At 38.6% G+C, this 27,580-nt stretch overlaps 1 protein-coding gene and 1 long non-coding RNA gene across 4 annotated transcripts; one reads left to right on the plus strand and one right to left on the minus strand.

Annotated features, from left to right (window-relative positions):
* Window positions 1–58: 58 nt before the first annotated feature.
* Window positions 59–27,573, minus strand: LOC120743972 (oxysterol-binding protein-related protein 2-like). 3 transcript variants are annotated; one of them, XM_040048032.1, is made up of 14 exons: window positions 27,443–27,573; window positions 11,009–11,382; window positions 8,674–8,800; window positions 8,036–8,111; window positions 7,471–7,605; window positions 7,073–7,170; window positions 6,797–6,979; window positions 6,515–6,622; window positions 5,846–5,935; window positions 5,416–5,536; window positions 4,909–5,034; window positions 4,686–4,809; window positions 4,168–4,258; window positions 59–3,493 (listed from the first exon to the last, which is right to left on the minus strand). In XM_040048032.1, exons 2-14 carry the CDS (start codon window positions 11,043–11,045, stop codon window positions 3,391–3,393), a joined length of 1,419 nt encoding a protein of 472 aa, XP_039903966.1. In that variant the 5' UTR covers window positions 11,046–11,382; window positions 27,443–27,573; the 3' UTR covers window positions 59–3,390. The 3 variants fall into 3 exon arrangements, with proteins under 3 accessions (XP_039903966.1, XP_039903967.1, XP_039903968.1); XM_040048033.1 differs by lacking the exon at window positions 27,443–27,573 and adding an exon at window positions 18,547–21,496; XM_040048034.1 differs by lacking the exon at window positions 27,443–27,573 and adding an exon at window positions 15,865–18,182.
* LOC120743973 lies at window positions 26,070–26,296 on the plus strand. Its single transcript, XR_005698283.1, has 2 exons — window positions 26,070–26,181; window positions 26,234–26,296. It is a non-coding gene; the product is annotated as an uncharacterized LOC120743973 (long non-coding RNA).
* Window positions 27,574–27,580: the final 7 nt, after the last annotated feature.

The raw sequence follows: 27,580 nt of genomic DNA on the forward strand, positions 1-27,580 counted from the left end.
CTGGTAGAGCTTGATGAGCACTGATGAACGTGACGGTTACATGTGTTTAATAGTTTTCGCCAGTTAGTAGTTTACAGTAAAAAATTACCAAGATCATTGTGTCTGTTTGGATTCATGTACAGCTGCAGAATTTGGTGAGTGCTTGACTTTAGCCTTCTGAGATGGCGCACTGGGAGTAGTGTTTGTGCAAAAAGCTTTTTAATAACACAAAACAAAACAAAAAGTGGGGGTTTATTTTTTTAGGTTGTTTTTAAATGAATGTAAAGTTCTGGATTGTACTGGTGAATTTTAAGCCAACATGTCCTGAATATGTTACAGATACTGTACTGGCAAGTAAATCAGACAGATGTAACAGCCACAGTCAAAGGTTCAGTGTTCAGCTGGTGAATGTTTGCTTCAAGCCCCGATTAGGCGCTCTGCTCTTTCCTAAGCAAAACATTAAGAAACGATTTTGCTACAAAGAGAAAAAAAAAATAAAGTCATTCATAAAACACCATAAATAACACACAAGTTAAAAATGGAAAACAGACAAGTTCAGGCACTAAGCATGACACGGTAATCCATTTAAAAAAAAAAAAAAAAAAAAAAGTCAAATTGAAGAGGTGACAACACGGCTACCTGTAGTGACAAGTAGTACAAAAGGTTTCAAATTATCTGGAATGTATTAAACTAAGGCTGCAAAGTCAATATATAAAAAGGTACATCTCACTACTCAAAAGTGAAGGTGTGTGTGTGCGCGTGCGTTCAATGTGTCGCTGCGGGTGGAGGGGGGGGAAAATGTTAAGCTGTGGTACAATAACAGACACGTGCAAAAGTTGCATAGGGTCGGTGCTGCAAGCTAAATATTCATGTGAAAATGTGATTTTTAATACAGAAACAAAACGAAATGTGATTAAAAATTAGATGCGTGCCATAACGTACTGAGCAGGGTTCGACTTCAGCAGAACGCATCTGTCAAACAAAATTAGGCGCGTGTGTTACGATGTTAAGTTAGTACGCACATGTGAGAGCTGTAACCTGTTTGTTCTACATTTCTCACTCGATCAAAACCGCAGGGTGACTCGAGCTCTGCCTAAGTGCTTTAATCGAAAGTATTACAATGTTTAAAAACTTTAACCTTTTAATAAAACCTCAGCATAGCAACAAAAATTTATATTAAAATTTAAAAAAAAAAAAAAAAAAAAAAAAAAAAAAAAAAAAGATGGATTTCATCCCAGTATTCATTTACCAACATGTCTGTATCCTAGAATCTGAAGGGAAATGCGAGTCCTGCTCAGTGACGATGCATTAAAATAATAATGAATGGGTTAAATGTAGAGTCACACTGTTGTTGAGCTCAACACAAATCAAAGGGAAACTGCACAACAGTGGACCTCATCTCGAGTTACCAATTTCTGGGACCCTGTTGGGACACTACCAACAATCAAAAACGTCTACAGTCTTTTTTTGTGTGCGCCAACATTCATTAGAGAAGTTCCGGCTTTTTTTTTTTTTTTTTTTTTTCTCCTCTCCTTCTTCACTTTAAGAAATAGTGTTTCTGCTTGGCACATAAGTGTAAGAAGCAGCCTGCACAGACACAAAGGACTACAATCATCACTGTATTGTTTCTGGTTGTTTTGTTGTCCTATTATATGAGTCGACGCCAAGTTAATCTGCGGTCAGTTAACTTTTCTGTAGTCGCCATTTTTCTCCAGTTTTTCCCGTTCATGTCTGCTTATGTCACTTTGTCCATGAATCCATCCACCCAATCCTGCCACAGAACACAATTATCTAGAGCTGCATTTGATACTCTGATTACACAGACAAGTTTCTTCTATGACGATAGTGAGATTTATAACAATTCAATTCCTTTAGGCTCATATTTTCTAATTCATATCCGCACAGAAAAAACACCCTCTCCTGTTAATATGGCTTTTAGGTGCTTGTACGCATTTATACACGGGTTCACACAATAGATGAGCATATACCATCACTGTAATATTTACTTCTAGTCTTTTTGGACTCCTCTTTAGTTCACTTGTTAAAAGAATGACTGAAAAAAAAAAAAATGACTGAACAACAGTTTCATTCACAAGCAGCTGCAGATCAACACCCTTATGCTCTAAAGTCACATGTTAAACTGGGAAAATGCAACCAATATGTACTGCTAAGCCCTGTCTTGTAACCTGCCAGGGGTAAATGCAAACTTCAAACGTCAGCATCTTAAAAACTTAAAAGCAAGATGCAGAAATCAGACGATGGAATACTTGCACCTGTGTGAAACCAAATCACGCATCAGCCGGGTTATGCATGTTGCTAAAAAGTAAAAGCAGGGTATTCAGCTATTTCTATGAATATCGAAACTATTTGTTGCTTTTGTTTTCCTGATTCCAATTCTGTTTTTGTTGTCAGGGAAATGTATGCTTTATAGTATTTATCTTTACTCATTTTAATATTTTTAATCAAACTTTACTAAATTATTGGAAACTATCAGCAGATATTAATCATTTTCAGGATAAGACACATGGACAGTAATGAAGTCTTAATAGCATTTGATTTGTTTTGACCAACATAATGATCACTCATAACTTATTTGCTGCTCAAAGAGTAGTATATAACTAATGTATTCTGAGTGTTTAAATCTTTAAAATTTTGCAGAATATTTAAAAAAAAAAAAAAAAAAAAAAAAAAAAAAAAAAGAGAGAGAAAAGAAAAAAACAAAACATCCCCGAAGTCCATCTTCAATTCAAAGAGCATCGGTGTTCGTCTGCATCCATGTATCCATCGTTGTGATTGTAAGGTCCTGGTCATCGTTTTTACTTTACTCACTTGTGACATGTGAATGTTTTTAAAATGCTGCCATCAAGAGTCTTGGCGGGCAGATCCTCGGAGCACAGAGTTCAATAGCAAAGATGTTAAACATTCAGAACGGACCTGTGAGTTTTTTGAGTTGTTACCAACTCTCTGCCAGAGGGATTGACCTGGAATTAAATGGCCATTGTGCTCTAAAGTGTGCTTCAGCAGGGAAACAGGAGATGTTAGTCGATGATGGAGAGTAAGACTTGGAAATAATATAACAACTTCTCTTAAGTGTGTGTGTGTGTGTGTGTGTGTGTGTGTGTGTGTGTGTGTGTGTGTGTGTGTGTGTGTGTGTGTGTGTGTGTGTGTGTGGGTGGTGGGGGGGGGCAGCGCAAAAACCCCCCAAAACAACCACTTTTACTGAAGACTCGGCAGTCAACAACGTTCAGCTTCTTTGTATGCATTTCCAATCTGAGTTGGTGTGCCTTGATGATGATTTGGATGATTTGTATCATTTTATCTCCAGTTAATGACCGGGGGTGGGTGGGGGGGGGAGGGTGTAACGGGAGGTTACAGATATGGTGGAGGAGGAGGAGAAAGGCAAGTAGGTTTTCAGTAGATATCGGGCAAGTCTTGGTAGTTCCTGTTGAAGTATCCACCAGTGTAGATCCAATCCTGGGAACCTGTGTATGGATTGGTGCCCATCTGGAACCACCTAAAAGATCAACACAGGTTACACTTCTGTAGGGATTTACTATGGCTTTGGTCTTAAGTGTGTTACCAGTTTCTAGATATAACTTTTACAATTAACCTCCAAGAAGTCTGTGTATTATTTTCCACCTGCATTTCCCTGTCAATCTGTAATCTTAACAGCTGTCCTTCCTTTCTGCGTCTTCAGCCTGCAGCTCTTTTAATCCATTATTCAGTTCAAAACATTCTTCACAAACTTCTCATCAATGATTAGTGAGCTTTAAATATACAGACTTCGCTTCACTGAATCTGTTTCCAGCCTTTGTAATAAAGCAAGCGGATGTTGGTAGCTTCAATTTTATTAAACAGAATGAGAGTGGAACACAAAATGTCCATTATGTAAATAATATTTTCTTAACACTTGCAGTAAGCTACATTCCATGTTGTGGCCATGGGCGAGGGTAGGAATGTAGATTAACCATTATGGTAACAGATTCTCCTTTAGGGCTCAGCTCTACTCTTAACAACTAACCAGAACAGTTTCTGCACCACTGCAATCCCCCTGCTATTCTCATGTACACTGGACATCTAACAGCATCATGAAAACTTCATTACTTTTGGTATATTTTGAAGCTGTTGTAAAGGTTACCACAGAAAAATTTATTAAAGTGAATGCATGTGTTAGTGTGCGTTTCTCACCTAGTAGACCACTCCTCATCTCTCTTGGCTCTCTCTTTTCTGGCAGCTCTCTGTTTCTCCTCCAGTCTTTCCTTTTCTTTACTGGCCTCATCTTCACAAGAACAAAGAGTCGAAAGGTTTCAGATTGTAATAAAACAAGAAAAAGACTTGTGCTTATTTACCCCTTTAATTTCATTTGTTTCCATTTTTCTTTAGGCACCTGTGGAACTCACTCACTTTGGATTGGCACAATACCATCAACATCCAGCAGGTGGAAGCATTGACTTATTGCCAATCCTTTGCCTTGAGCAGCAGAAGTAAAACATTTGTAGTTTCTTTTCTTTATTGGTTCTGTTTTGTTTTTTGTTGTTGTTGTTGTGTTTTGTTTTACTTTCACAGAGTGATCATTCTAAAAGTAGTCTTAAACGTCCACATAGTCATAGCTTACTGGTTTTCTTTTTAAACAACAGTTCTGTCAAACAAGTTATTGAATGTCAGCCAGCGACGCATTCAAATTTGATCAGATAAAAACTAATTACCCATGTTGCTGTTCTCCATTGCTCTGATGTCAGGCCTGAAGCGACAGTCTGTGTGGGGCAGGATGGCCTCCATGCCGGGCTCCAGCTCATTCAGACACATCGCAAAGTTTGTGAAGTTGTACATCTGGGAAACAGAGAAAGAATAAAAGATGTCAAGAATGAGTGTGTTTGCGTGTGTGCGTTCTGGGCCACCAATATGGATGTGTAACTTTATTTTTGATACCACAGAAGAGTGTGCTGGTCTAGAGTCTATCCTCCATAACAGAGTGCTTCCTGGTACAACAGACACAGTCTCTTGGACTTCGGGCATGTCATCTGCGTCATCGTTCTCAGCGCCCTCAAGTTCATCCTGTGAATGATACAACTCACTGTAACTACTGGACCAATTGATATCAGTATATCAATATAATAATATCATACAGTATCTGTTTATTTCCAAACCTGCAGTTTGGAGCATTTGCACACAACTACAAATAAATGAGCAGACTAAAAGGGGAAGAGCTGAAAAACCTCTGCACTGATCTACAGAAGCTTGTTTGTTTACCTAGATACGACCACACAGATTGCTGTGGACAATAACAGGAAATCAAGACAGAAGAAGAAAAGGAAATATGACTTAGACAAAAAACATTTTTTAAGAAAGAAAGAAAGCCCACAGACTGGCACTACACTGTTGTTTTTTTATGATTTGTTATTGCAGATGTAAAATATTAGTTGCACAGGTTCTTACATTTTTCTGCTTTTTGTTGTCTCCTTTCTTCTCAGACTTCTTGTGTGCTTCATAGGCCTGAGGGTCGACACTCCACATGCATTCAGTCCATTTCCCATAGATGACAGCAAGCTTCTTTTTACTGGATAGAAACGGAAGATAAAAACGACAGTAAGAAGATGTGGCAGGAAAAGGAGCAAAAGGGCAAGACACAAAAAGTTGGAGATGCAAGTGGAGAGAAGAAATTGTTAGAAAAGGCAAAAAAAAAAAAAAAAAAAAAAAAAAAAAAAAAAAAGGAATGTAAAAAAGAAAATGGTCAATAATAGGAGAAGAAAAGTACAATGGAAAATGAGATTGAAAAAAATGAAATTGCATTAGCATGTCTTTTTAAACGTTTGAAGACAGAAAGATTCACACTGTAGGTGACAAACCAGTTAGAGTAAAAACAAACCTCTTGTCTTGGATGTATCCCTCCACTTTGTGTAGCTCTTTGCCAAACATCCCACAGGGCTTGAAATTCAACACACATTTGTCTCCAGTGCTGCAAGAAAAATGAGACAAGAGCCAATTAACATCTCTTCACTGGCAGAGCTCATTATAGTGAATTAAACAGACAAAGCAACATTATTTGACATTATAAAGTGGTGGATTTATCATGCAATTATACATTCATATAAATCACTTTGCATGGCTATTTGTATAAAAGAGGTTCACGTTCAAACCCTGCTGTTTTGACAACAGTTAGTCAGTACAAGTAAGGTCTGGCTGATTCACAGTTACTAGCATGAATCTGTGCAACTGTGTGAATAAGACACAGCACGCTTAGCAATAAGGACAAAAGCTTTGCACTGCTTTCCTAGAAAAATAAATGTTGAAGGAGACGTTGTTTGCCTATGAAGCCACACAGAGCATAAGCAGGCTGGTGTCTAGTATTAGACTAAACAAGGAAGGTGCACGGCAGGAATGGAGAACTGTGGGTAAACATTTGTTAGCCTTACAGTGTTTCATCTGAACTTGACTGCAGTCATTTCCTCACTCTAGTTATAGGGAAGCATTGTGATCAATACAGGTTAAACACTTCTTAGTATCTAGTTCTATCATGCAAGCATCATTTAAATACCTGTGGTTGATTATTTCTACTGTGCCATACTGTTCTATCCACAGTTTTCCCAGTATGACATTGTGTACACAGCAGTTAGGGTTGCTCCATGTGTATGCCTCTCTGTGCCTGGATGAAAATTGCAGGGGGGGGGGGGAAATAAGAATGAAGGAGGAAGTTTTAAGAGGGAAAGGTGGAGAAAAAAAAAAAAAAAAAAAAAAAAAAGACAACAAAATGAGAAATCAGTTTTAGATTAAAATAAATGAATAAATAATTTAAACGCAAAGATTTTAAGTGACCAACTTGAGTAGCTCTAGTGTGATAGTCCCTTTAGGCTCTGCCTCAACACTCTTGCCCCAGAATTTAAGTTTAGGGTAGATGGAGCCGTGGAACACGAAATCCCCAGCCAGGCTCTCTGCATGAAATGCACTCACTGGAGGATGATGGGATACCTGCTCAGACACTATTCGGAAATCCTGGTCCTCTCTGCAAGAAGCAGGGGTGAAAAGAGAGACTGAAAGCTAACTGGTAAAACAAAGTGACCTCACAAAAAACGAGAAAAAAAAAAAGCAAGTGTACCTGATAAGTTCATAGGTCTCTCCCAGCAAAGGATTAAAGGGCTTTCCAGTTCTGTCCCACTGCGACGCAACTGCTGACACAGCAAAAGCAGCTACTGCCTAAACAGAAACAATTACAGACCAAGTTAGCATGCGCATATGTGTCCGTCATCTCTTGAGTATGTCTGTTAGTGTTTTGTTTTTTCCTTCTCTCCATACTATGTCCAGATTATTTGCATTTCATTTAAGATATTCGATTAGATAATTTTTTTGGTGGCTCTACTACAACCATGGACAAGAGAGGTAAAGACAATGTCATTGTGGGGAACTAGGGTGGAGTGGGTGGAGAAGAGTGTCAGGGGTGATAGCAGAGAAACATGGTAGATGACACAGGACGTGTGTGTCCACGTCTCTCCCTACCCGCATGCGCTCTATGGAGTCGGACATTGAGGAGGTTCTGTTGATGAGGTAAGTGTGTTCCATATATTCCGTGATTCTCTGCAGGAAGCTCAGCGGCTCGTTGAAGGCAATGGGCATCGTGATCTTGGACAGTTCCTGTTTAACATTAAGATAAAAGCTGAATATACTCTATTATATCACAAAAACTGTAATTGTGTCAGCAGCCAAAGCACTAAACACTAGTTAAACCACAGGTTAACTAGAATAACTCCTAAAATACAACATGACTAAATAGAGTAGTGCATATAAAAGGGGGAAAAATGGAAAGAAATTACAGTAAACTATAATGGGAAAAAAGCTCAATGTCTACCTAACATATTACCCTTTATACTATTGAACTCTAAAACATTTTTCAAATTGTGGTTTTAACAAGTAATTTTATGTAATACATTTTTCTTGTTTCAGTTTATCTGTGTGCAAATTAAAAACTGTAAATACTGCCCAATATGACTATGAAAACCTCTCTATGAAAGCCTTTCACGTACAGAAGAGAAGCTCTTAAATCTGATAACCAGCTTTCCCTTACCAGTCCAATACATTTTTTCAGGATACTCCACACACTGATATTGTTTCTGGAAAACATGGGTGCAGGGAGAGATGTCCTGAAATGGAGAAGAAAAGAAATATCCAAGGTTGCAGATAAGAGATGGTGCGTTCAGGTTTGTTATCAGGGCAGAAGATAAAGAAATTCTGCACGGAGATAAGAACAAGTAAGTGCAAAGCCAATTCATCTCACCTCTGTTCACAGGAACTAAACCCAGTCACCTAACTATCCTAAAATTCCTACTTGGTAATTTTCCACTGACATCTTAAAATTTATAAAAGGAAATTAACTCAAGTAAACACACCACACCTTCACATATAGGTCACCCAAGTCAGCCCCCTACTGTGAACAACAACAACAACAACAAATCTCCCCCCCCTTTTTTCCCCTCATTATTTTTAAGTTTAAAAATACGTCACCTTTAAACTGCTGCACCCAAAAAAAATTGCAGCATTGTGTGCCTTTCTGTGTATGCGTTTTGTATGAAACTGAGCCATTACAAATTGTGACCCTGCCCAAAAATGTTCCACTTAACTCAATTGTTTTTGACCAAGAGAGTACTTATCCACAAACAAGTACACACACAGCAGATGGAATGTGGGTGAGGAATGCAGGAGTACCTGTGTTTCTTGATGCCATTTTCTTGTGGGACTGATCCATTGTTCTTCTGGCTGCTGCTGTCAATCCCTTGTGCATCTTTGAAACTGGCCTCCGACAGCCCCTCGCACGACTCGTCCGATTCCAGGCCTGTGGAAGAAAAAGAAATGTGGCATTCAAAGCAAACCGACGTCACAGATATCCGCACCATGTCATCTTCTTTACACTTGTTGTAAACTAAGAAACCTGGGACAACAACAGTAAACTTGTTTGTGAGGTAATAACAATCTACGTCTCAATTCAAACCTTTCACATAAGGAAGCCTGGCCACGACAACATAGGGCCACATTTAACACAAATACCTTTCGGCATCATTGCTCAACATGGAGGAGAGCATATTATAAGGAGAGTCATATTCGCCATCATAATCTCAAAAAAAAAAAAAAAAAAAAAAAAAAGGACAGATTGTGAATATCTTGCATCTCGTCAGTGGATTTAACAAAAAGGCAGATGTTCATGGCGTGGGAATGAGAATGGGCTGGAATAATCTGCAAAGTAGTACTGTAGGGTGGAGTTGTGGGCAATTAAAGGTGGTGCATTAACAAAAGCTTAAAATACACTAATGACTATCATTACTCAGAAAACACACCTAATCAGGTGTCAGGTACAAAGGTGCATTGTTCGTATCGTCACATAAGTCACAACAAAATATTTTATTTTAGTACTGAGACGTCGCAAGTTCCACTTCCTGAGAAACAAAATGTATTGCACAGTATGAAACTGACTCATTAAATGCAGGATGTGCAGCACAAAATTATTTGTCACACATTAGTGTTGACTCATAGCCAGGGTTGTGGAACTTTAAATATTTGATAATCTCTTTTCATGTATTATATAAGCTGCACTTCTACCATGTCTTTCAAGCTTCTGTAGGTGCTATGAAGGTGTGCCCCGGACAAATCATCAAGCACATTAGTAATATTTTTAAAATTCATAGTTACAACAAAATATTTGAGGGTAAATTAAGAAGAGAAAAAGATGCTAAAGCCAAGCCAGATGATACCTGATGCTACCACATAAATAATAGATCGCCCCTGTTCTGCATCTGTCTCAAATTACTAAGATGATCATAACAATGACACAAAGACAGGTGCAGGCACACACACAGCCCTTTTATTTATACCTGAATGGAAATGACTTGCTAAAGTGACGACAGCCATATAGCAATGGCTCTACGTCAACATGGGGTAATCAAACAACAAAACAGTGATTCTAATATTTATTAACAGAGAACACCACCCTGCCTGCCCTCTTATTATCCTTGCACAGAACGAGCTGTTAAATAAGTGGCTGCACTGCTAATTTATCTACAACAATAAAGTGTTTGCATGCCTTTATTTCTCAGAGTTAATATTATAATCATATTTCAGCATTCAATGCTGAACCTACACATGCTGACTTCATTAATCCTGAGATTTTATATTGTTTTGATGTCTTCTAAACTTGAGGTAGATCTGCCTAGAGTAAACAGTTCAAAGTTCATCTCTCCTGAGTTTCCAGGTATCTGCTTCCAAGAATGCTTGCTCACAAACCCCAGGCGAGTCACCATGGCTGTACTTTGTAATTGTAAATGGGTACTGCTTGATATCAGACCTTCACCTGGACTGTAACATTAGGCTGCACGAAATCCTGAGAGTGCTGACTTCAAGGACTATTAACTGCTACTCACCAAAAAAAGAAATGTGAAAATACTTTTAAAAAGAGTGAAGTCTAGCTGGCTTCCTCAAATATGCTGATTTGGGGTAGTCACTACTATCCCACTGACACCAACTCTGGCAGTTTCTACCAGATGAAATTTCTTTGTGAATATAATACAGACACACAAGTATGAACCACACACCCTCCAGGCTGTTGTTGATATCACTAATCATAGCAGTAAGACAGCCAACCTCTGAATTATTCAACTAATCATCAGACGAAGGCAGGTTAAGTTCCACTGGACAGCATTGTGCTTCGACAACAAAAACAGACCATCTAATTAGGAGTGGCAGCCTCTTGCAGAAAAAACCATGTAGCAATTTCCAGAGAAAGACTAAGACCTAAGAAAAATAATGATTACATATATACATCAGGTCTAATAAATACCAAAATGCTAAACGAAATATTTCTCTTCCTCTATTAAAAAAAAAAAAAATAAAAATAAAAACCTTTTTAAGTTTTTAAACTACCAAAGGAGAAGTGAGAACTACAAAATTACAATACAGTCCTGAAATACAGGAAGCATGCATGTTTCCCCTTTCCTAATAAAAGATAAACTAGAGGGAAACACATCAATAAGTATGTACATTAAGCACCCACCTGTGACGGCATCGAAGAACTCATCGTCATTGCTCATCTTCTAGAGTCAAAGCTGACCAGTTGTTTAGGACAGATGTTGAACTTCTAGCACATGTTCCTTTTGGTGGCTGCTCTGAAAAGTTACTCTGGAGGGAGACCTGTCAATCTAGGTCTCGCTTGAGTGTCACCACAACAACAGAGCAATGTTTGTCTGATATCGAGACAATGTCCCAAATACAGCTTCACACAGATTTTCAGCAGATGGTCTGTCCTCAGAGGAATGACACCAGCAGATGTCAATTTGAGCAAATCAGCTGCTTAGTTAGCAGACAAACAACGGATGCACTTCCAGTCTTCAATTTGTGTGGCTCTTTTGACCAAGGCAAATGAATAATCTGTAGAAAGAAAAAAAAGAAGAAACAAATATATTACTATATATTTACTTGCCATGTTTGTTCCCTCCACTTTTTTAAGTCAAAAGTGGAAAAATAAAGTCAACACATTAAAGTTCAGACCTCCAAAAATGTGTTATTTTTTGTTAGTTTTTTCTTAAAAAATGGGTAGAATCCTTTATTCTCATTTGAATTCATTGTAAATGCCTTTATACAACAACCACCTTGCACAAACCCCCCCAAAACAAAGTCGAAACATTTTTGAAACCAAATTACTTGCACAAATTTTATACAAATTTTATGTATAAAGGCCTTAAGGATGTAAACGTACTGCTGGGATCATAATGTTCTTAGGTTGCAATAATCCTGCAACTTAAGGTAATTTATAACTGAAATTGCCGTAGCCTCCACTCCCTCCAAGGGATTTGTACTTTCTTTGGAGTTGAAACAATTTGGGAGAATATAAACCATCATATGCTTTGTCTTCAAACACATTCACACAAGCCCTAGAGCAACAATTCAATGGCAAATCAGAGACCTTTGTGAGCTACAGAAAGCTGCGCACAATGTCATTGCATCCTTCATGCTCTGAGTACTAATGTACTAAGAATAATCAAAATTTTAACACATTTTCTTCCATTTCTGGAATGATAACCTTCAAAACTAAAAACAACATGCAGAGAAGATTGCATTAAGTGGACTATCTTGATGCTCTTTACAGTAGATCTAACCATCTGTTCCATCCGCTCAAAGTCTGCTTGTTCTGTCACAGTCACAATTTTGTCTATCATGGCTTGTTGCGTGAAAACAGAGATGTTTCTAGTTCAGTAGTTACACAATTGGGACACCACTGTCACAGGCATTCTGGGTCTTTGTTACCCTCTGCTTGGTACATTAGCTTCACCCAGTTTAAAAGCAAGACCCAGAATAACTTGTAACTCCCCAGGTCAAAATTACCAGCCCAGAGTTTTGAGAGTTTCAAAACACATTTTAACATGGACTTCAACTTTCAAGGAAGTAAAAGGAGTTGTTTAATTAGTAACTTAACCTTCAAGAAATACAATTCGTAATAAACTGAAACTCCAGTTTATTGATCACACAGAACAAAAAAAAAGTAATGCCAACGGGTCAATGAGTGTGTCAATTAATTAGCAAAAACCCGAGCTGCACTTAAAAAGGAATTTGTTCACTGTGCCGACCATATTTAAAAACCATTTAACATGTAACAACCTCACACAATATGTAAAAAGATTTTTGTTACCATTTCACAGAATATTTTCATCTAGGCACTTTAAAAAAAAAAAAAAAAAATCAGCTTAGTTTTACAACCACTACTATCATGTGCCTGTTCTTACCATTATTATAAGATAGCATACATCATTTTATTATGACACACCCCACATGTCAAATGTTGACACACACACACACACACACACACACACCCCCCCCCTCAGGAATAGGTAAACAAGGGCCCATTTATCCATTTTATCTTATCACCAATGGCTCTAAACATTAGAACTAGAATACCAGACAGATATATGAAAATTAAATTGGCCCCTTTGATTTATAAGGATGATAGAAGAATGAGGCCATATGTGAAACGCATGTGTGTTAACAACAATATGACAGATGTAATCTAGATGGCACCCTCCATTAGCAGGGTTACACATATATGCAATACAGGGAGTGCAGAATTATTAGGCAAATGAGTATTTTGTCCACATCATCCTCTTCATGCATGTTGTCTTACTCCAAGCTGTATAGGCTCGAAAACCTACTACCAATTAAGCATATTAGGTGATGTGCATCTCTGTAATGAGAAGGGGTGTGGTCTAATGACATCAACACCCTATATCAGGTGTGCATGATTATTATGCAACGTCCTTTCCTTTGGCAAAATGGGTCAAAAGGAGGACTTGACAGGCTCAGAAAAGTCAAAAATAGTGAGATATCTTGCAGAGGGATGCAGCAGTCTCAAAATTGCAAAGCTTCTGAAGCGTGATCATCGACCAATCAAGCGTTTCATTCAAAATAGTCAACAGGGTCGCAAGAAGCGTGTGGAAAAACCAAGGCGCAAAATAACTGCTCATGAACTGAGAAAAGTCAAGCGTGCAGCTGCCAAGATGCCACTTGCCACCAGTTTGGCCATATTTCAGAGCTGCAACATCACTGGAGTGCCCAAAAGCACAAGGTGTGCAATACTCAGAGACATGGCCAAGGTAAGAAAGGCTGAAAGACGACCACCACTGAACAAGACACACAAGCTGAAACGTCAAGACTGGGCCAAGAAATATCTCAAGACTGATTTTTCTAAGGTTTTATGGACTGATGAAATGAGAGTGAGTCTTGATGGGCCAGATGGATGGGCCCGTCACTGGATTGGTAAAGGGCAGAGAGCTCCAGTCCGACTCAGACGCCAGCAAGGTGGAGTACTGGTTTGGGCTGGTATCATCAAAGATGAGCTTGTGGGGCCATTTCGGGTTGAGGATGGAGTCAAGCTCAACTCCCAGTCCTACTGCCAGTTTCTGGAAGACACCTTCTTCAAGCAGTGGTACAGGAAGAAGTCTGCATCCTTCAAGAAAAACGTGATTTTCATGCAGGACAATGCTCCATCACACGCGTCCAAGTACTCCACAGCGTGGCTGGCAAGAAAGGGCATAAAAGAAGAAAAACTAATGACATGGCCACCTTGTTCACCTGATCTGGACCCCATTGAGAACCTGTGGTCCATCATCAAATGTGAGATTTACAAGGAGGGAAAACAGTACACCTCTCTGAACAGTGTCTGGGAGGCTGTGGTTGCTGCTGCACGCAATGTTGATGGTGAACAGATCAAAACACTGACAGAATCCATGGATGGCAGGCTTTTGAGTGTCCTTGCAAAGAAAGGTGGCTATATTGGTCACTGATTTGTTTTCGTTTTGTTTTTGAATGTCAGAAATGTATATTTGTGAATGTGGAGATGTTATATTGGTTTCACTGGTAAAAATAAATAATTGAAATGGGTATATATTTGTTTTTTGTTAAGTTGCCTAATAATTATGCACAGTAATAGTCACCTGCACACACAGATATCTCCCCTAAAATAGCTAAAACTAAAAACAAACCAAAAACTACTTCCAAAAACATTCAGCTTTGATATTAATGAGTTTTTTGGGTTCATTGAGAACATGGTTGTTGTTCAATAATAAAATTATTCCTCAAAAATACAACTTGCCTAATAATTCTGCACTCCCTGTATTTACTTACAACTATTACTAAAATTATATGCAATCTTAATATTTACACACCCAAAGCTAGCCAAATACTAATAAATACCAATAAATACACCTAAAGAGTAAAACTAAACTATTATTATAGCCACTACTTGCTTATTGGGAATGTCGCACAATTAATATAGAATAGAAATCAACTTTATTGTCATTGCACATGTCACAAGTACAAGGCAACGAAATGCTCATATAATATTAATATTATATGAGCAAGACACACATCCTGAGGGAAGGGGAACAGGCAAAGGTGAATTTGTGTAAGACATACACATCTCATTCCACTGTATTCTGTGCGTTTTTTGTTTTTATTTAATCCATTTTCCAATAAATTACACTGACACTTTTATCTACTACTGCCACAGAAAAATAACTTTTGTAGATGCCTATTGTAGGACAAACAGTCCCATGCTAGAAGAAATTTTTGACTAATGAAGGCATGGCCCCATCCATCTAATGCAGGGGTCCCCAACTCCAGGCCTCGAGGGCCGGTGTCCTGCAGGTTTTAGATGGGTCCTTGATCTAACACAGCTGATTCAAATTGGTAAATGACCTCCTCAACATATCTTGAAGTTCTCCAGAGGCCTGGTAATGAGCTAATCATTTGATTCAGGTGTGTAGACCCAGGGTGAGATCTAAAACCTGCAGGACACCGGCCCTCGAGGCCTGGAGTTGGGGACCCCTGATCTAATGGAAAACTCATTCTTATGGTCATAACTCCACTGATCAAGTTTTTATCAGTGTTCCACCATTTAACAGCTTTTAAAATGAGCAAAGTGCCATTTGCATTTACAATTTTCTGATTTATTTTAACAGCAGTATTTCCATCAGGAGTCAAACCAAATTACCAAATGTTATCCACTGTGTTTACAGCAGCCTTTGTGAAGCATAATAATAAAATTGTTTCAGATGAACCTATTTTGGGATATGCAAAAAAAAAAAAAAAAAAAAAAGTTGATACCTACAGGTTACACTTAAGAAAAAAAAAAAAAAGCATCTCTAAACACAAAAAAATGAATATTAATTACATTAATATAATTGTATATTAAACAGTAAACCTAAATTCCCTTCTACCCACTTGCTGCTTATTGGGATCCTCCTGCAAGTAATAGAGAGAGTAATAGGAAGTAATAGAGAGAGCACAGATTAATGTCTAAATAATACAGTAATGCAGTGTGACAGACCTCATCTCCAGAATTATAAAATCTTTACATACCTGAAGCATAAAGAAAATCCTAAAAGAAATATCCAGTCTCATACAGCTGACTGGATTTAGAAGATAAAAATACCAAATTCAGTCTTGTTCCCACTCTCCTGGCCTTCTACACACTCGCCTGGCCTATTTCTACACAGTGGATGGGTTTTGCCTTTGCCAGAGAAAGGAAACGCCTTCAGCACACACATGAACTTTGGCCTCTGCGTCCACAATTGATAAGGTGGACAGAATGGATGATAAACTATTATTCAAATATTCTACCAGTTAACTCAGTGTCCAACTCAGCATTTTTCTAACTTGTGAAAGGCTGGCTTAAATAAGATCTAGATTTTTTTAAATTAATAAATAAAATCTCTCATTTTCCTATATTCAGTATTAGAAAGGATTTATACAAATATTTTTTAAAAGCAACAAACAAACAAAGAAAAAGAAATTCCACTATAAAAGGGAGTTGACTGTATCAGCTGATCATATCAGTCAGGAGATCTACAGGACAAACGTGATATTTCCTGTGGCCTCGCAAATCACATAAACTAGGGAACTCCCAAACCTTTAAATGGTTCTGCAGGACATTTTGGAATCCCAACCGGAGGAAATCTGACTAATGCACTTGTCTACCAGGGTTTGTGTCGAAAATATGATGGAAGAAAACACCACCTTCTCTAACTCAATTTTTTAAAGATTGAGTCGTGGTATGATAATCCTTATCATTCATATTTCGGTGCATTCATAGTCAGTGGTCTGTGGAAGCTATGTGAACATAATGTTACAGCAGATTCTGAACAAAGCTGTCAGTTAAAAAGGCATGTCGCACATTGTCTTCACATCACCAAATTAATTCCCCCCCAAATACCTGACCACTGAACCTTATATATAGCTATAGTATACAGCAACAGAATGACAGACAAAACACGTTTTCCCAACCTTAACATCCATGCACAAAGCAAATATGACTGAAAATAAAATTTGCGTATGACATTAAATGTTTTGTACAATAGATAGGCCACTTCACAGTTTGTAATTCAACAGTGCTACAATCTCTGTCACCAGAATCAATATCCTTCAGTGAAGCTTTCTAAAATAAGGCAATATCAGAAATGGGTATCCATCACATTTTCCTAGCTCCACTAAGGCACACAGAGAAGACAGGAAGATGACGAGTGTGTGCTTTAGTGATGGAAACTATCATCAATAATAGAACTGCATTATTGACTTGATGAAATAAGCTGACCTAGTTCTCACTCAGAAAAGTCAAGACAACACTGACTCGAACTCTAAGCTCATTTCTCAAACTGCTCTTTGTTCACAACCCATTAAAAAGCAGACCCATTTTATAAGGTTTGTTAAACCTATTCAGATCATAAGAAAATTTCTTTTGATAGAGATGCAGCACTTGAGAAAAAGTATGACTACTGCACTCAGGCTGTAGCTGGTCTTTGTAAGATGTCCAACTAACACTACTTCTTAAAGCTGTTCTGAAGCACAGTTTCAGAGGCACATGACGACCTGAATAATTAGGTTTGTGTATTTGAAAAGTAGTAAACTGAGTGCAATACTTGGAAATTAAAAGACTGTCTAAACTATTAATTCTATGTGCTCTAATGTATTCCATTAACAACACTGTTAATTTAGTCTTCTTTTATATTTTGTAGAACAAATGTTTCCCCAGGATTCCTTCTCAGCATCAGCAACAATAGATGAAAGTGAAAATAAATTCTTCAAAATCACTGACAAGCCACCGTTTTTATCTGCACACTCTAAAACTTGAATTTCAGTTTAAATCCATGTTTAGAAGTTTTGTTTTGCTTTTTGATAGTCTTGCATTTTTAAAAGAACTTACTTTTCATTCCAGAATTGTGCAGATAAATTAAACAGATTCTAACACACACCCACAGACAGCGAGAGAAAAAGAGAGGTATCCGATTGGCTGCAGCAAGCTCTCAGATCATATCACTCGCTGTCTCACACGCCTTGTGAGCCATTACGTAACCATGACAGACATGGCACCATATGAGCACCACAACCACTCTCCTCCGTACTTTGATAATAGCTCACCAAATGTAGCCACAAAAAAGGTCAGCAGATGAAAAAAAAATATATATATATATATACACAGAACAGAGAGATAAAGCTTTGGAACAGAGATAACTTTACCCCATTCCTCATTCATGTAACTCATTTCAAATACAGACCCACAGACTAAGCTTTCTGATTTAGTTCACTGTCGGTGTCCATTTTTCCAGAAATATCAGGAGAAAGTAAAATAAAACTGTTATGAAACTTTCTAAATCAATAATTAAATAAAGTTAGTTAATTACCTGCAAAATTAGATATAGCAGTCCCCATATCAAAGCTTGAGCTAAACCTAAAATAAAACTTTATATCATGAACTAATCCATTTTTTTTGGATAAAACGATTTATAAATACATAGTGACAGGACCAATAATATCTTCTCTTTTGAAGACAAAGACAGACATTTTAAAATATTACACAGGGTACATGCACAGTTTATCCCTAGATTTTCTAATTTTGATAAAACATGAGACACTACTTAAACTAAAGCAATTGTTACAAGACAAGTGATTGTTTCAAATGTCAAATCGCACTCCAAGTCCTTCATTAATTACAGATTGTAAAATTTGTCACCAAATGTTGTACAATCATTTGAAATGCAAACCTACTGATGCCAAAATTCCATTCATAAGCCAAGTAATGTCTGTCTCTGCTGTCCACCGCAGACAAAAACATCCAAAGCCAAAAGGCGCATAGAGAGAGAGTCAAGAGACTGGCAGAGGTAGAGCCAAGGTGAAAGAAAGTAAAGGACAAGGTTGCCATGCAACATACTGATACAGCATACACACACCTCTATATTTCTCTTTACACACACACCTACCTCAACAGGGGACACACCTCTACAGACTGAAACGCATACCACATACCAAGTCAGTTTCACATACAAACACGCCACTGATGGCAGAAACTGTATAGCAGACAACCAAAAAAGGCTAACGTTAGAGAAAGGTTGCACCTGAGATAGTGCTGTACTTCTGGTGATATGGCACAATACTTTCTTTGCTGATTAAATAGAATTGGTAAGGTAAGCTTCCACCATTTCTGTCTAGTTGTTGAATCTGGGACTTTAAGAAAAACGAACGGTTTTCAGATACAAATATCTATAAAGGTAGGCCTGAAAATATTTGTTGCCTAGCTCCCACATTAACGTTATCATTTTATTATTTGCAGATAGAGGTACTTTACACTGTTCCCTTACTTCCAAATGGGTTGCCACAGCATATGGAACCGCATGTTTGATTTGGTACAAATTGCCCTTCCTAAGGTTACTCTGCCATTTATCCAGACTTGGGACCAGCACTTTAAGTACAGTAACTTCTGTTTCCCTGGGACTAGATTTCTGTCCATCGGATATCTGCTAATAGTTATATGGCTAACATTCTCACTGGCCAGGTTAAAGTGTAGAATAACTGTTTAATACTTCAATGTGATGAAACAGGAGCCCCCACCCCTCACCCCAATTTTTCCTCATAGTGATTTATGGTGTTAGGATAGCCCACAAGGACAGCAAGTCCACACTGAAACTAAGAAAGCGTCTGTGCTTTGGTTCTGTTTGTGCATATATAGAGACAGGACTGGCAACTGTTCTATAACCCAAATGTGGCCCACTGTTGAGAGACCTGTTCTACCACAGCCAGAAGGGCTATCTAATGCAGGACTGTGTGAACTAAATGTTAGCTATTGTTGTTAATATTAGTTCCTCACATATAAGAATGATCAGTTCTGGACTTTTTCTTGTTACTAGTCTCTGTGACACAGAGGCTTATTTCTATGAACCTGCGGTCCAGGACAAAATTATACTCTGTGCTGATGTCATTTCATGTCACTTTGATAGTTCCCGGAACTTTTCGGTCAAATAATGCCAAATGCATATTATAAGGCCACACGGATAACCACTGCAATTCACTGTCATTCATCTGATACACTTTATATAGACATCTAAATACTCAGATGCCACACTGCTATTTATGTCATGTGATTAAGTTTTCCTAGCAAAGGCTCAAGGTTAAGATGAAGGAAATGGGTCTCATCTACCATTCTGAGAGAAGTAGGAAGGATGTGAATGTGGCCTGAGAGACAACAGTGGGAACAAGAATCACAGACAGGCCACTGTGTTAGAGGGAGTTCAACAGAGAGCAGCATTTTGCTGTGTGTGCTGTCTGTGCACTAATGAGTGCAGAAAAGGGGGGGGGAAAGAAAAAAAAAAAAGAAAAAAAAAAAAAGAAAAAAAGAAGGGGGGTGGACAGAATCGCTATGGAGATCTGAGTGTTAATAGGCATTTGTGCTCTGTAGATGTAGCTGCAACTAAAGCCAAAGCAGCAACCCAAGGAACTTCACTCAGAAAGCACTCAGAAAGTAGTGCACTACTGAAAAACAGCAAGTTACTCAGGAGGAATGAACCTAGCTCGGTCTTGTTGAACGTGGTGACCCCAACCACTCTGCCTGCTCATTCCTAACTTTCTCTTCATGGTTTTGTGCTGGAGGTAGGACACATCAAGTCCTATAGAAATCTACTGGAAAATGTTTCTTTTTTTGCATCTAAACATTTTGCCATTGAGCTTATAGTCTCAGTCACTCATTTTGGATCATATTGAATTTATATTTTCCTAGAAAACGGGTACAATGATTTATTGAAACAGGCGCAAATACACATGAACATATAGTGTAAGGCAACAAAAAGTGTTTGCACTATTCTAACAAAGTTTATCATTCAACACAGCCTAAACTCTCGCACTGAAGCCTTCTTGTAATTTCTGTCAGTAGTCTCCAGGAACAGTTCTTTAGACTTCTTGAAAAACATTCAAAGATCTCATTTGGCAAACAATGGGTGGATCAACTCCAAGGCCAGATGCATTTCCCAGGTCTTGTATCAGGTCTCTGCACACCATGCAGAGATATGCCAAGTTTTCAGCCAATAGCTCTTTGAGAATTAACTTGTAAAATTATATTTTTGCACCAACATCTGTCAAACTGTCATCTTGGAAATTTTTTGCACATTCAACTAAAGAAATGAGAGCAAGTTATGTGTTTTTGCAACAAGCTGCTGGTAACAAAGCACCTAAAGTTACAATTCATAACATATACATTGTGAAGTCTTCTGCTATGTGTAGACATAACACAGAACAGCGACGTATTTGGTTAATGGTGAGTTTAAGATTTCATTTATCCAAACTCACCATTATGTGCGTGGTCGCTATTTTTTTCTAAGGGCCATATTGGTTAACAATGAAAAGCCATCTCATCAGGGATTCAAACCTCTTACACCCCAAGTTTGAATCAGTAGTTTATGATGGTTCATGATGTTTTAGTTTCTTATCTTTTCAGAAACATGTCTGTATACAGGAAAGGCTGTTACGTGATTGTCTTAAGCCCAAACATCTTACAAAACACAAATGTTTGTACTGTAAGCCAGTACTAGACTGACGTAGAGCAAAAGTTATTTGAGCAAGAGTCTAACTGGGTGAAATGACCAAAATTTGTTTATTTTGTGTTCCGTGCTTCCTGTTTTCATCACAATCAGAATCAGAATACTTTATTAATCCCGAAGGAAATTAAGGTTACAGCAGGCAGCACGCTAATGGCGCATGCGCACTTACAAAGGAGCCTTCTGACCAACTTTACATAAACATCACATTGGGGAGACATGTCAGAAAGGTAGGCTGATAGGAAAAAAAAAAACAAACAAACAAAAAAAAAACAACGAAAATACATAACATGAGGTAAGAGGAGGAGAAAAAAAAACCTCCACTCAGACTGAGCTCCTAGTGGGAGAACAGTTTGATAACAGAAAAAACACCTCAGCACAAAAAGCACATGACTATCAATACACCATAGAAACACAAGACAAGCAACAGGGGCAGGTAAAGGGTAAGAGAGAGCCGGTGTAGACAGCGCATCCGGTCCTGCAGCATGTCTGCGCTGGTCCAGTTGACTGCCATCTTCCCCGGTAGGGCACAAGCATCGAAGGCGTTTGGAAAGGGAGGGGGGGATCAGTGTGTGCATATGTGTGTGTGTGTCCAGAGCTCAGCTGAGACAGTGTCCTTCGCCCCGCCAGGCTAAGTAAACAGTCTTCCAGCCAACCCAGGTGGCCTTGCATGGAATGGGGGGAACAGTCTAAACACAGTCGTTATCAGGGTGTTTTGTTCAGCTCCAGCCTTGAGGCCGCAGCTGGTGCCGAAGGGGTCTCCGCATGAAGTGATGATAGTTTTTACTTTAGTGCGAACGACTCATATGAATTTCAAAGCTGTTCTAACAGTCCAACACTGGTCTCTCAATCTCCCGTTGGAGAGCCGTGAGCTTTCTATGATGTTATCCAAACTTACGTTCCGTGATGTTGTCATTCTTTTTGCTCAAAGAGCAGGTTCTGAGAACTCACGACTAGGGATGGGTATCGTTTAGGTTTTATCCAATACCGGTGCCAAATCGGTACTTTTGAAACGGTGCCGGTGCTCAAACGGTGCTCAAACCGGTGCTTAAAGAATGGAGAACACAAAATTGGTCCAAAAACCTCTCATGTTTAGCTGTTTCCTTCTTTTTCTTTGGTCATTTTAGCTTTTTTGGCCAGGGTGAAGGGAGTATCTGCCATCAAACAAGAAGACAGGCTGCTGAGTTTGCATATTTTGCTGTGAAGTACAGCCAGACTTTTGACCGCTTCGCCTTGGGCATTTTTAATCTGTAGCTCTGCTCTAAAAGAACGTACGTACCTGGCCCCGCCTACTATCCTCGGAAACGTAAAATGATTGGCTAGAAGTGTATCACAGCTCAGGAAAAAAAAAGCACCGAAATAAAGCACCGAAATGTGCGCTGCTTTTCGGTCTGGTTACTACTGTTTATGTCAGAACCGGTGCCATCATGGCACCAGACACCGGTACCCATCCCTACTCACGACCGCAGTGAACTTCCCCAAGATGTGATCGAATTTGCGCTCAAAGGTGTTGTTCGAGCTAGCCCCTCCAGATGTAATCCAGTTTTTCACTCAGAGGTCTTGTTCTGAGTATTCACGGCAGCCGTGCGTTCTCCAAGATCTTCTCCGTGCTGCACTCAATGAGCCCATTTTTAGAAACTCACGCCTTGTCCCATCATTTCAATCCCAGCGGGCAGCCTTGTGGGGGTTTGAACAGTCTGTTCCGCTTCCTTAATTCTTCGATAAGTCAGGGCCAAGCCAGCTCCGATCAGCAAGAACCCTGTTATCATGGTTCCAAATAGGTAGATATCTTCAGCAGTCAGGCTCACCCGAGCCCAGACTTCTCGTTGAGAAGGGGTGTCAATTGCATTCAGAGACCAGTTGATCAAATCCAAATCCATAATTCCTCTTTTAGAGGTTTTTGAGAACAGACTGTGAGAGAGTAACCTTCATCTGTAATAAGAAAGATAGATCTTTCCAAAGAGCTGGCGAATGGAAGTAGAGCACAAGACCAACAGACGGTCTAACTGACAATCATTCACAAATTACTTTTTATTATAGTATACTGAAACTATGAAATCAAATTCAGTCTACTTCAATCACAAGACTAACCTTACGGAGTACATCCACTGACTGGAGCACTTTAGAAAAACTAAGTGCTAACATTAAAACCATTAATCCATTTACAGAGAGGAAATTGCAATAAACCACACCCAAACAGCCTCAAACGTACACTTTTACATCTGATGCAATAATAACTCAAATGTGTGACGAAAAGTAAACTCTCCTATGAGAATCAAGTACAAATCTTTTTTCCATGTTGGTCAGATATTTTTTGATCCTTTTGCATTTCTTCCTCTTTACTGTAATGTAAAACATGTTTACAGATTATTTAAATGATAGAGTGAAAAATCCCTACAATAACAAAAGCTCCCAGTGAAACTTCTGAAATACACTGAGGACTCATGTAACCTCTAGATTGCATAAGTCATTCAGCCTTAGAAGTGAGGAAGTAGGGGGTGAAAAAAAAATGTCTCAAACAAGTACACAAAAACTGTGGAGTACATTTGCAAATGTAAAGAAATTAGCATACATATAACAGAGATACAGAGATGTAATTTGATGCTCTATGTATATGAGTTTATGTGACAACGAATTTAACGTCATGTTACGCTGTTACTTGGAAGTAATGGAACAAATTACTTAATGACCCATCAGAGAAAGTAACACTGCATTATTTTTAAGAAAAGTAATGAATAATATGCAATTTATTATTTTATTTAATTTCTTGCCCCACTCTTTTTTTCTTTTTTTTTTTTGTAACACCCCTAACACTGATGAGGTAAGTTTCTAAAGACTAAAGGTAGCTCCAAACAAATGTTTCATTGAATTTGTTGCACTTGAGATCTAAGCTCAATCATATGTGTAATCATGTGCGCTAGTCTATCCTGTCTGTTTGTCTTTCAAATATAAGGGAGGAGCTTGTTCTCTTTACTCTACTCCTGCTTGAAGTCAAGTAAACCCCACTGGGCATAAGATACTGTCTCATTCTGGGCAGGATGCTGAACGTATAGTTTCTCTCACTCACTCACTCACACACACACACACACACACACACACAACAGTGCGAGTCAGCGCATACCAGTGATACCTGCTAGGAAGAAGAACCTGCTAGGAGGAGTTTTAACTTCACAGTGTATGCAGAAACGAAGCCTGCTCAGCATCTTGCCTGGAAACTCCCTTGAATTGTCCACCCATTAACACAAACAATGGCACTCCTGAGTTTAGATAAAACATGTGCACAAAAGCATGTTTTGTGATCAGCATTGTTTGCACTTGAGTTGTTATTTGACAGGTTCAGGTGACTGGGTTTAAACTTTTTCTGCGTTCTGGCATTTAGGTAAAAAGGTATGTGGAGCCACATTTCCGATGGATTTTAGAGACAACCAGTCAATTTCACATTACCAGAATATACTTTAATTGCATTTTATAGGGCACCTACAGTTATAAATTACCAAAGGAAAAATATACCAGTCTTTTTTTGCTTCAGAGAAACTTCTGAAAGATCTTTAATTTACTTTTGAGGAAATCGTGCAGTTTCGTGTACATGATGCAACTGTACGAACGACAGAATATCACAATATAATGTGATACACAAACAACATCTATTTTTAACAATTAATTAGAAATTTAAAGAAAGAGACACAAAGCTGCACTAAAGATTTCATGGGTCTTCACCCATGCTCCACTTAAATAAATTGATTCAAATTTAGCTTAGCAAATACTAGGTTGCTTCTGCTAACAGACAAATCACACTGAAAACATACCTACACCAAGACTCCTCCCTGCTCTCCAAATATGACTACTGATTTTGCATTTGCTGACCGTCCCATTGCTGCAACAGTTAGGTTTCAACACTGCTGAAACCTAACTTTTGGGACATGGCTTGCAACATCTTCTTCCTGTTCACTTAAATTTAGCCACAGAACTCAACTACAAGAGCATTAGGCAGGCTAATCTCCACCAGAGCCATTGCCCTATTTTGCTCATTTAAAAAGATCCACCAAAATTCAATAGGTCTTTCCTCTGCCCACGTACCACCGCTCCATCAAGCTTCATGAAGGTCAGGCTAATAATCGTTTGTGCAATCCTGCTGAAAGACAAATTGTACTCAGACAAACTTTTTCTAATGTGAGGCAGAAAAAAAATACAAGAGCAAAACATAAACAAAACACAGATATTCCACAACTGAACGCTCATAAGCATTTATTCCATGAACACCTTAATTAGGCAATTGCTGTTTCAACAAGGACAACTGCTCATCTAGCTCTCAAGTGGAACTACATTACTCTAAGGTAGTTTACTAGCACAGTGTAAAGCTCCCCTTTCAAATGGAATCTATTGCCATAGACACCATGGTGAGGGTAATTAAGGTACCTTAGGGAGGAAAACCCAAAACTAAATGACAACAACTGCAATTCCAGAGAGGACAGACTAGTATGTCATGTAAAGATAAAAACAAAATGTGTCTACCTTCATACTCCTGTGGATAAAGCAACAATTTTTTTAAAAAGGGAAGTTCACTTTAATCCTAACCATACAAAAGATGATTAGCAACAATAAAACAGCTACTACGTGAAGTACATAACACAGAGCATCCTTTCAGTGCAATGTTCTGCTGGGAAAGTTTCCATGCCAGCTTTTATACTTTGACAAATAAAACCCATAATTAAACTGACCCCCATGGAGCAGCACTCACTCTCCAGGCAGGACAATGCATGCTGTAACACTACAAAAACCTGTCAAGGAATGGTTCAAGGTACATGAAAAATATTCTAAAGTGTTGACTGGGCCTCCAAAGTCCCAAGATCAACATATAGCAACTACGGGAGTCCAAAAAACATAATCCACAGGATCCAAAAGATCCACCCCCACTGTACCATCATGCAAAAAAACAAAACAAAAAAACAACAACAACAACAACACCACCACCACCACCACCAAAATCAAAACCTCTCATTTTTTTTAACAAACTCTTAAAAAGGGGAACTTTTTGTTCATCATCTGCTTAGATGATGTTATTTTGGTTCAAATTTTTCAGTTCAACTTTATCAAATTGTGGTAGTCAAAACATTTGTGAATTGCCTCACAGTTATTACTGACATGTCTACAAAAGATCGATATCAAATGAACAAACAATGCTAAGCAGATTGACCGTCAGTAACACAGTATCACTTCCTTACATTAAGTTCCTTAGTGACAGTGGAAACATGCAGTAGTACTACTATGAATGCCACTGAGCAATATGTCTGTCAGGGAGAGTAGACAAACAGATGACTGTGTCAGAGCAAACCTTGTGTCAATGACCTAAAGTACACCAGCTTTAAAAGACAAACCTTTGTTTAATCTCTTGCGAGTCAGATGCGGATGTAATCGGGAAGAAGTCAGCCTGGCGGGGAGACATTACCAATGTTTGCTGAGGCAGTGAAACGTGATAGGAAATGACTTTAATCTGCACCTTTACACAAACTGCTGCAGGTGAAGAAAATGTGACGGTTTTAATCTGAATAGATGTTTTCCTCTGAAGGACTCCCTCACACTCAACCATCAAGAGCTTTTTACCAGCAGCTTTTTACCAGCACGCGGAACTTAATAGTTCTGCTTGCACTGACAATACATTAAAAATACCCAAATAATAATTATATTCTAAATCAATTACCAATTAAACCTTCACTGACAACTTGAAAAACACCCAGCTCTGACAACCCATCTAATAAATGCTACTGTAAACTCTATGCTTGCTAACATAATAGCATACACTTTAACTTGCCAAATTTAACATGTGACGAACTATACAATATTCCTAAATGAGAACAATGTTTTTAAATCATTGTTCCCACACAACAAACTGACAGTACCGAGGCTGGCCGGAGCTTTTTGACAGCTAGCGCTTTACCATTAGCGGGCGGGCTAAAGAAAAATAAGGTGGCTAACTAGCATGGTTAGCCACCTTTTTGAATACAGAGGGCAAAGCAAAATTTAGGGCACTGAAAAGAAAACATAAGACCATAGAAAGACCAACGGAATATCTGTCATCCTACCTGAGTGGCGTGAGCAGGCTGAATGTATCTGCAAGTCCAGAAAGATGAACAAGAATTTACTGTGTAGCCTCAGCTTGACACAGCAGCGGAAGTAGCTGGCAAATGGGGGCGTCGTTAGATAGACGACAGACACAGTCT

The sequence above is a fragment of the Simochromis diagramma genome, unplaced genomic scaffold (genome assembly GCF_900408965.1).
Source record: "Simochromis diagramma unplaced genomic scaffold, fSimDia1.1 OVJJ01000387.1, whole genome shotgun sequence".
NCBI classification, from domain to species: domain Eukaryota; kingdom Metazoa; phylum Chordata; class Actinopteri; order Cichliformes; family Cichlidae; genus Simochromis; species Simochromis diagramma.

Excerpts from the sequence above, each read along its gene's own strand:
- LOC120743972 (XM_040048032.1), bottom strand. The coding sequence starts at position 11,045 with ATGAGCAATGACGATGAGTTCTTCGATGCCGTCACAG. Across the intron at positions 8,801-11,008 it reads GTTCTTCGATGCCGTCACAG|GCCTGGAATCGGACGAGTCG; the intron begins GTGGGTGCTTAA and ends TTTCTTCCACAG. Across the intron at positions 5,936-6,514 it reads GTAGAAATAATCAACCACAG|CACTGGAGACAAATGTGTGT; the intron begins GTATTTAAATGA and ends TTTTTCTTGCAG.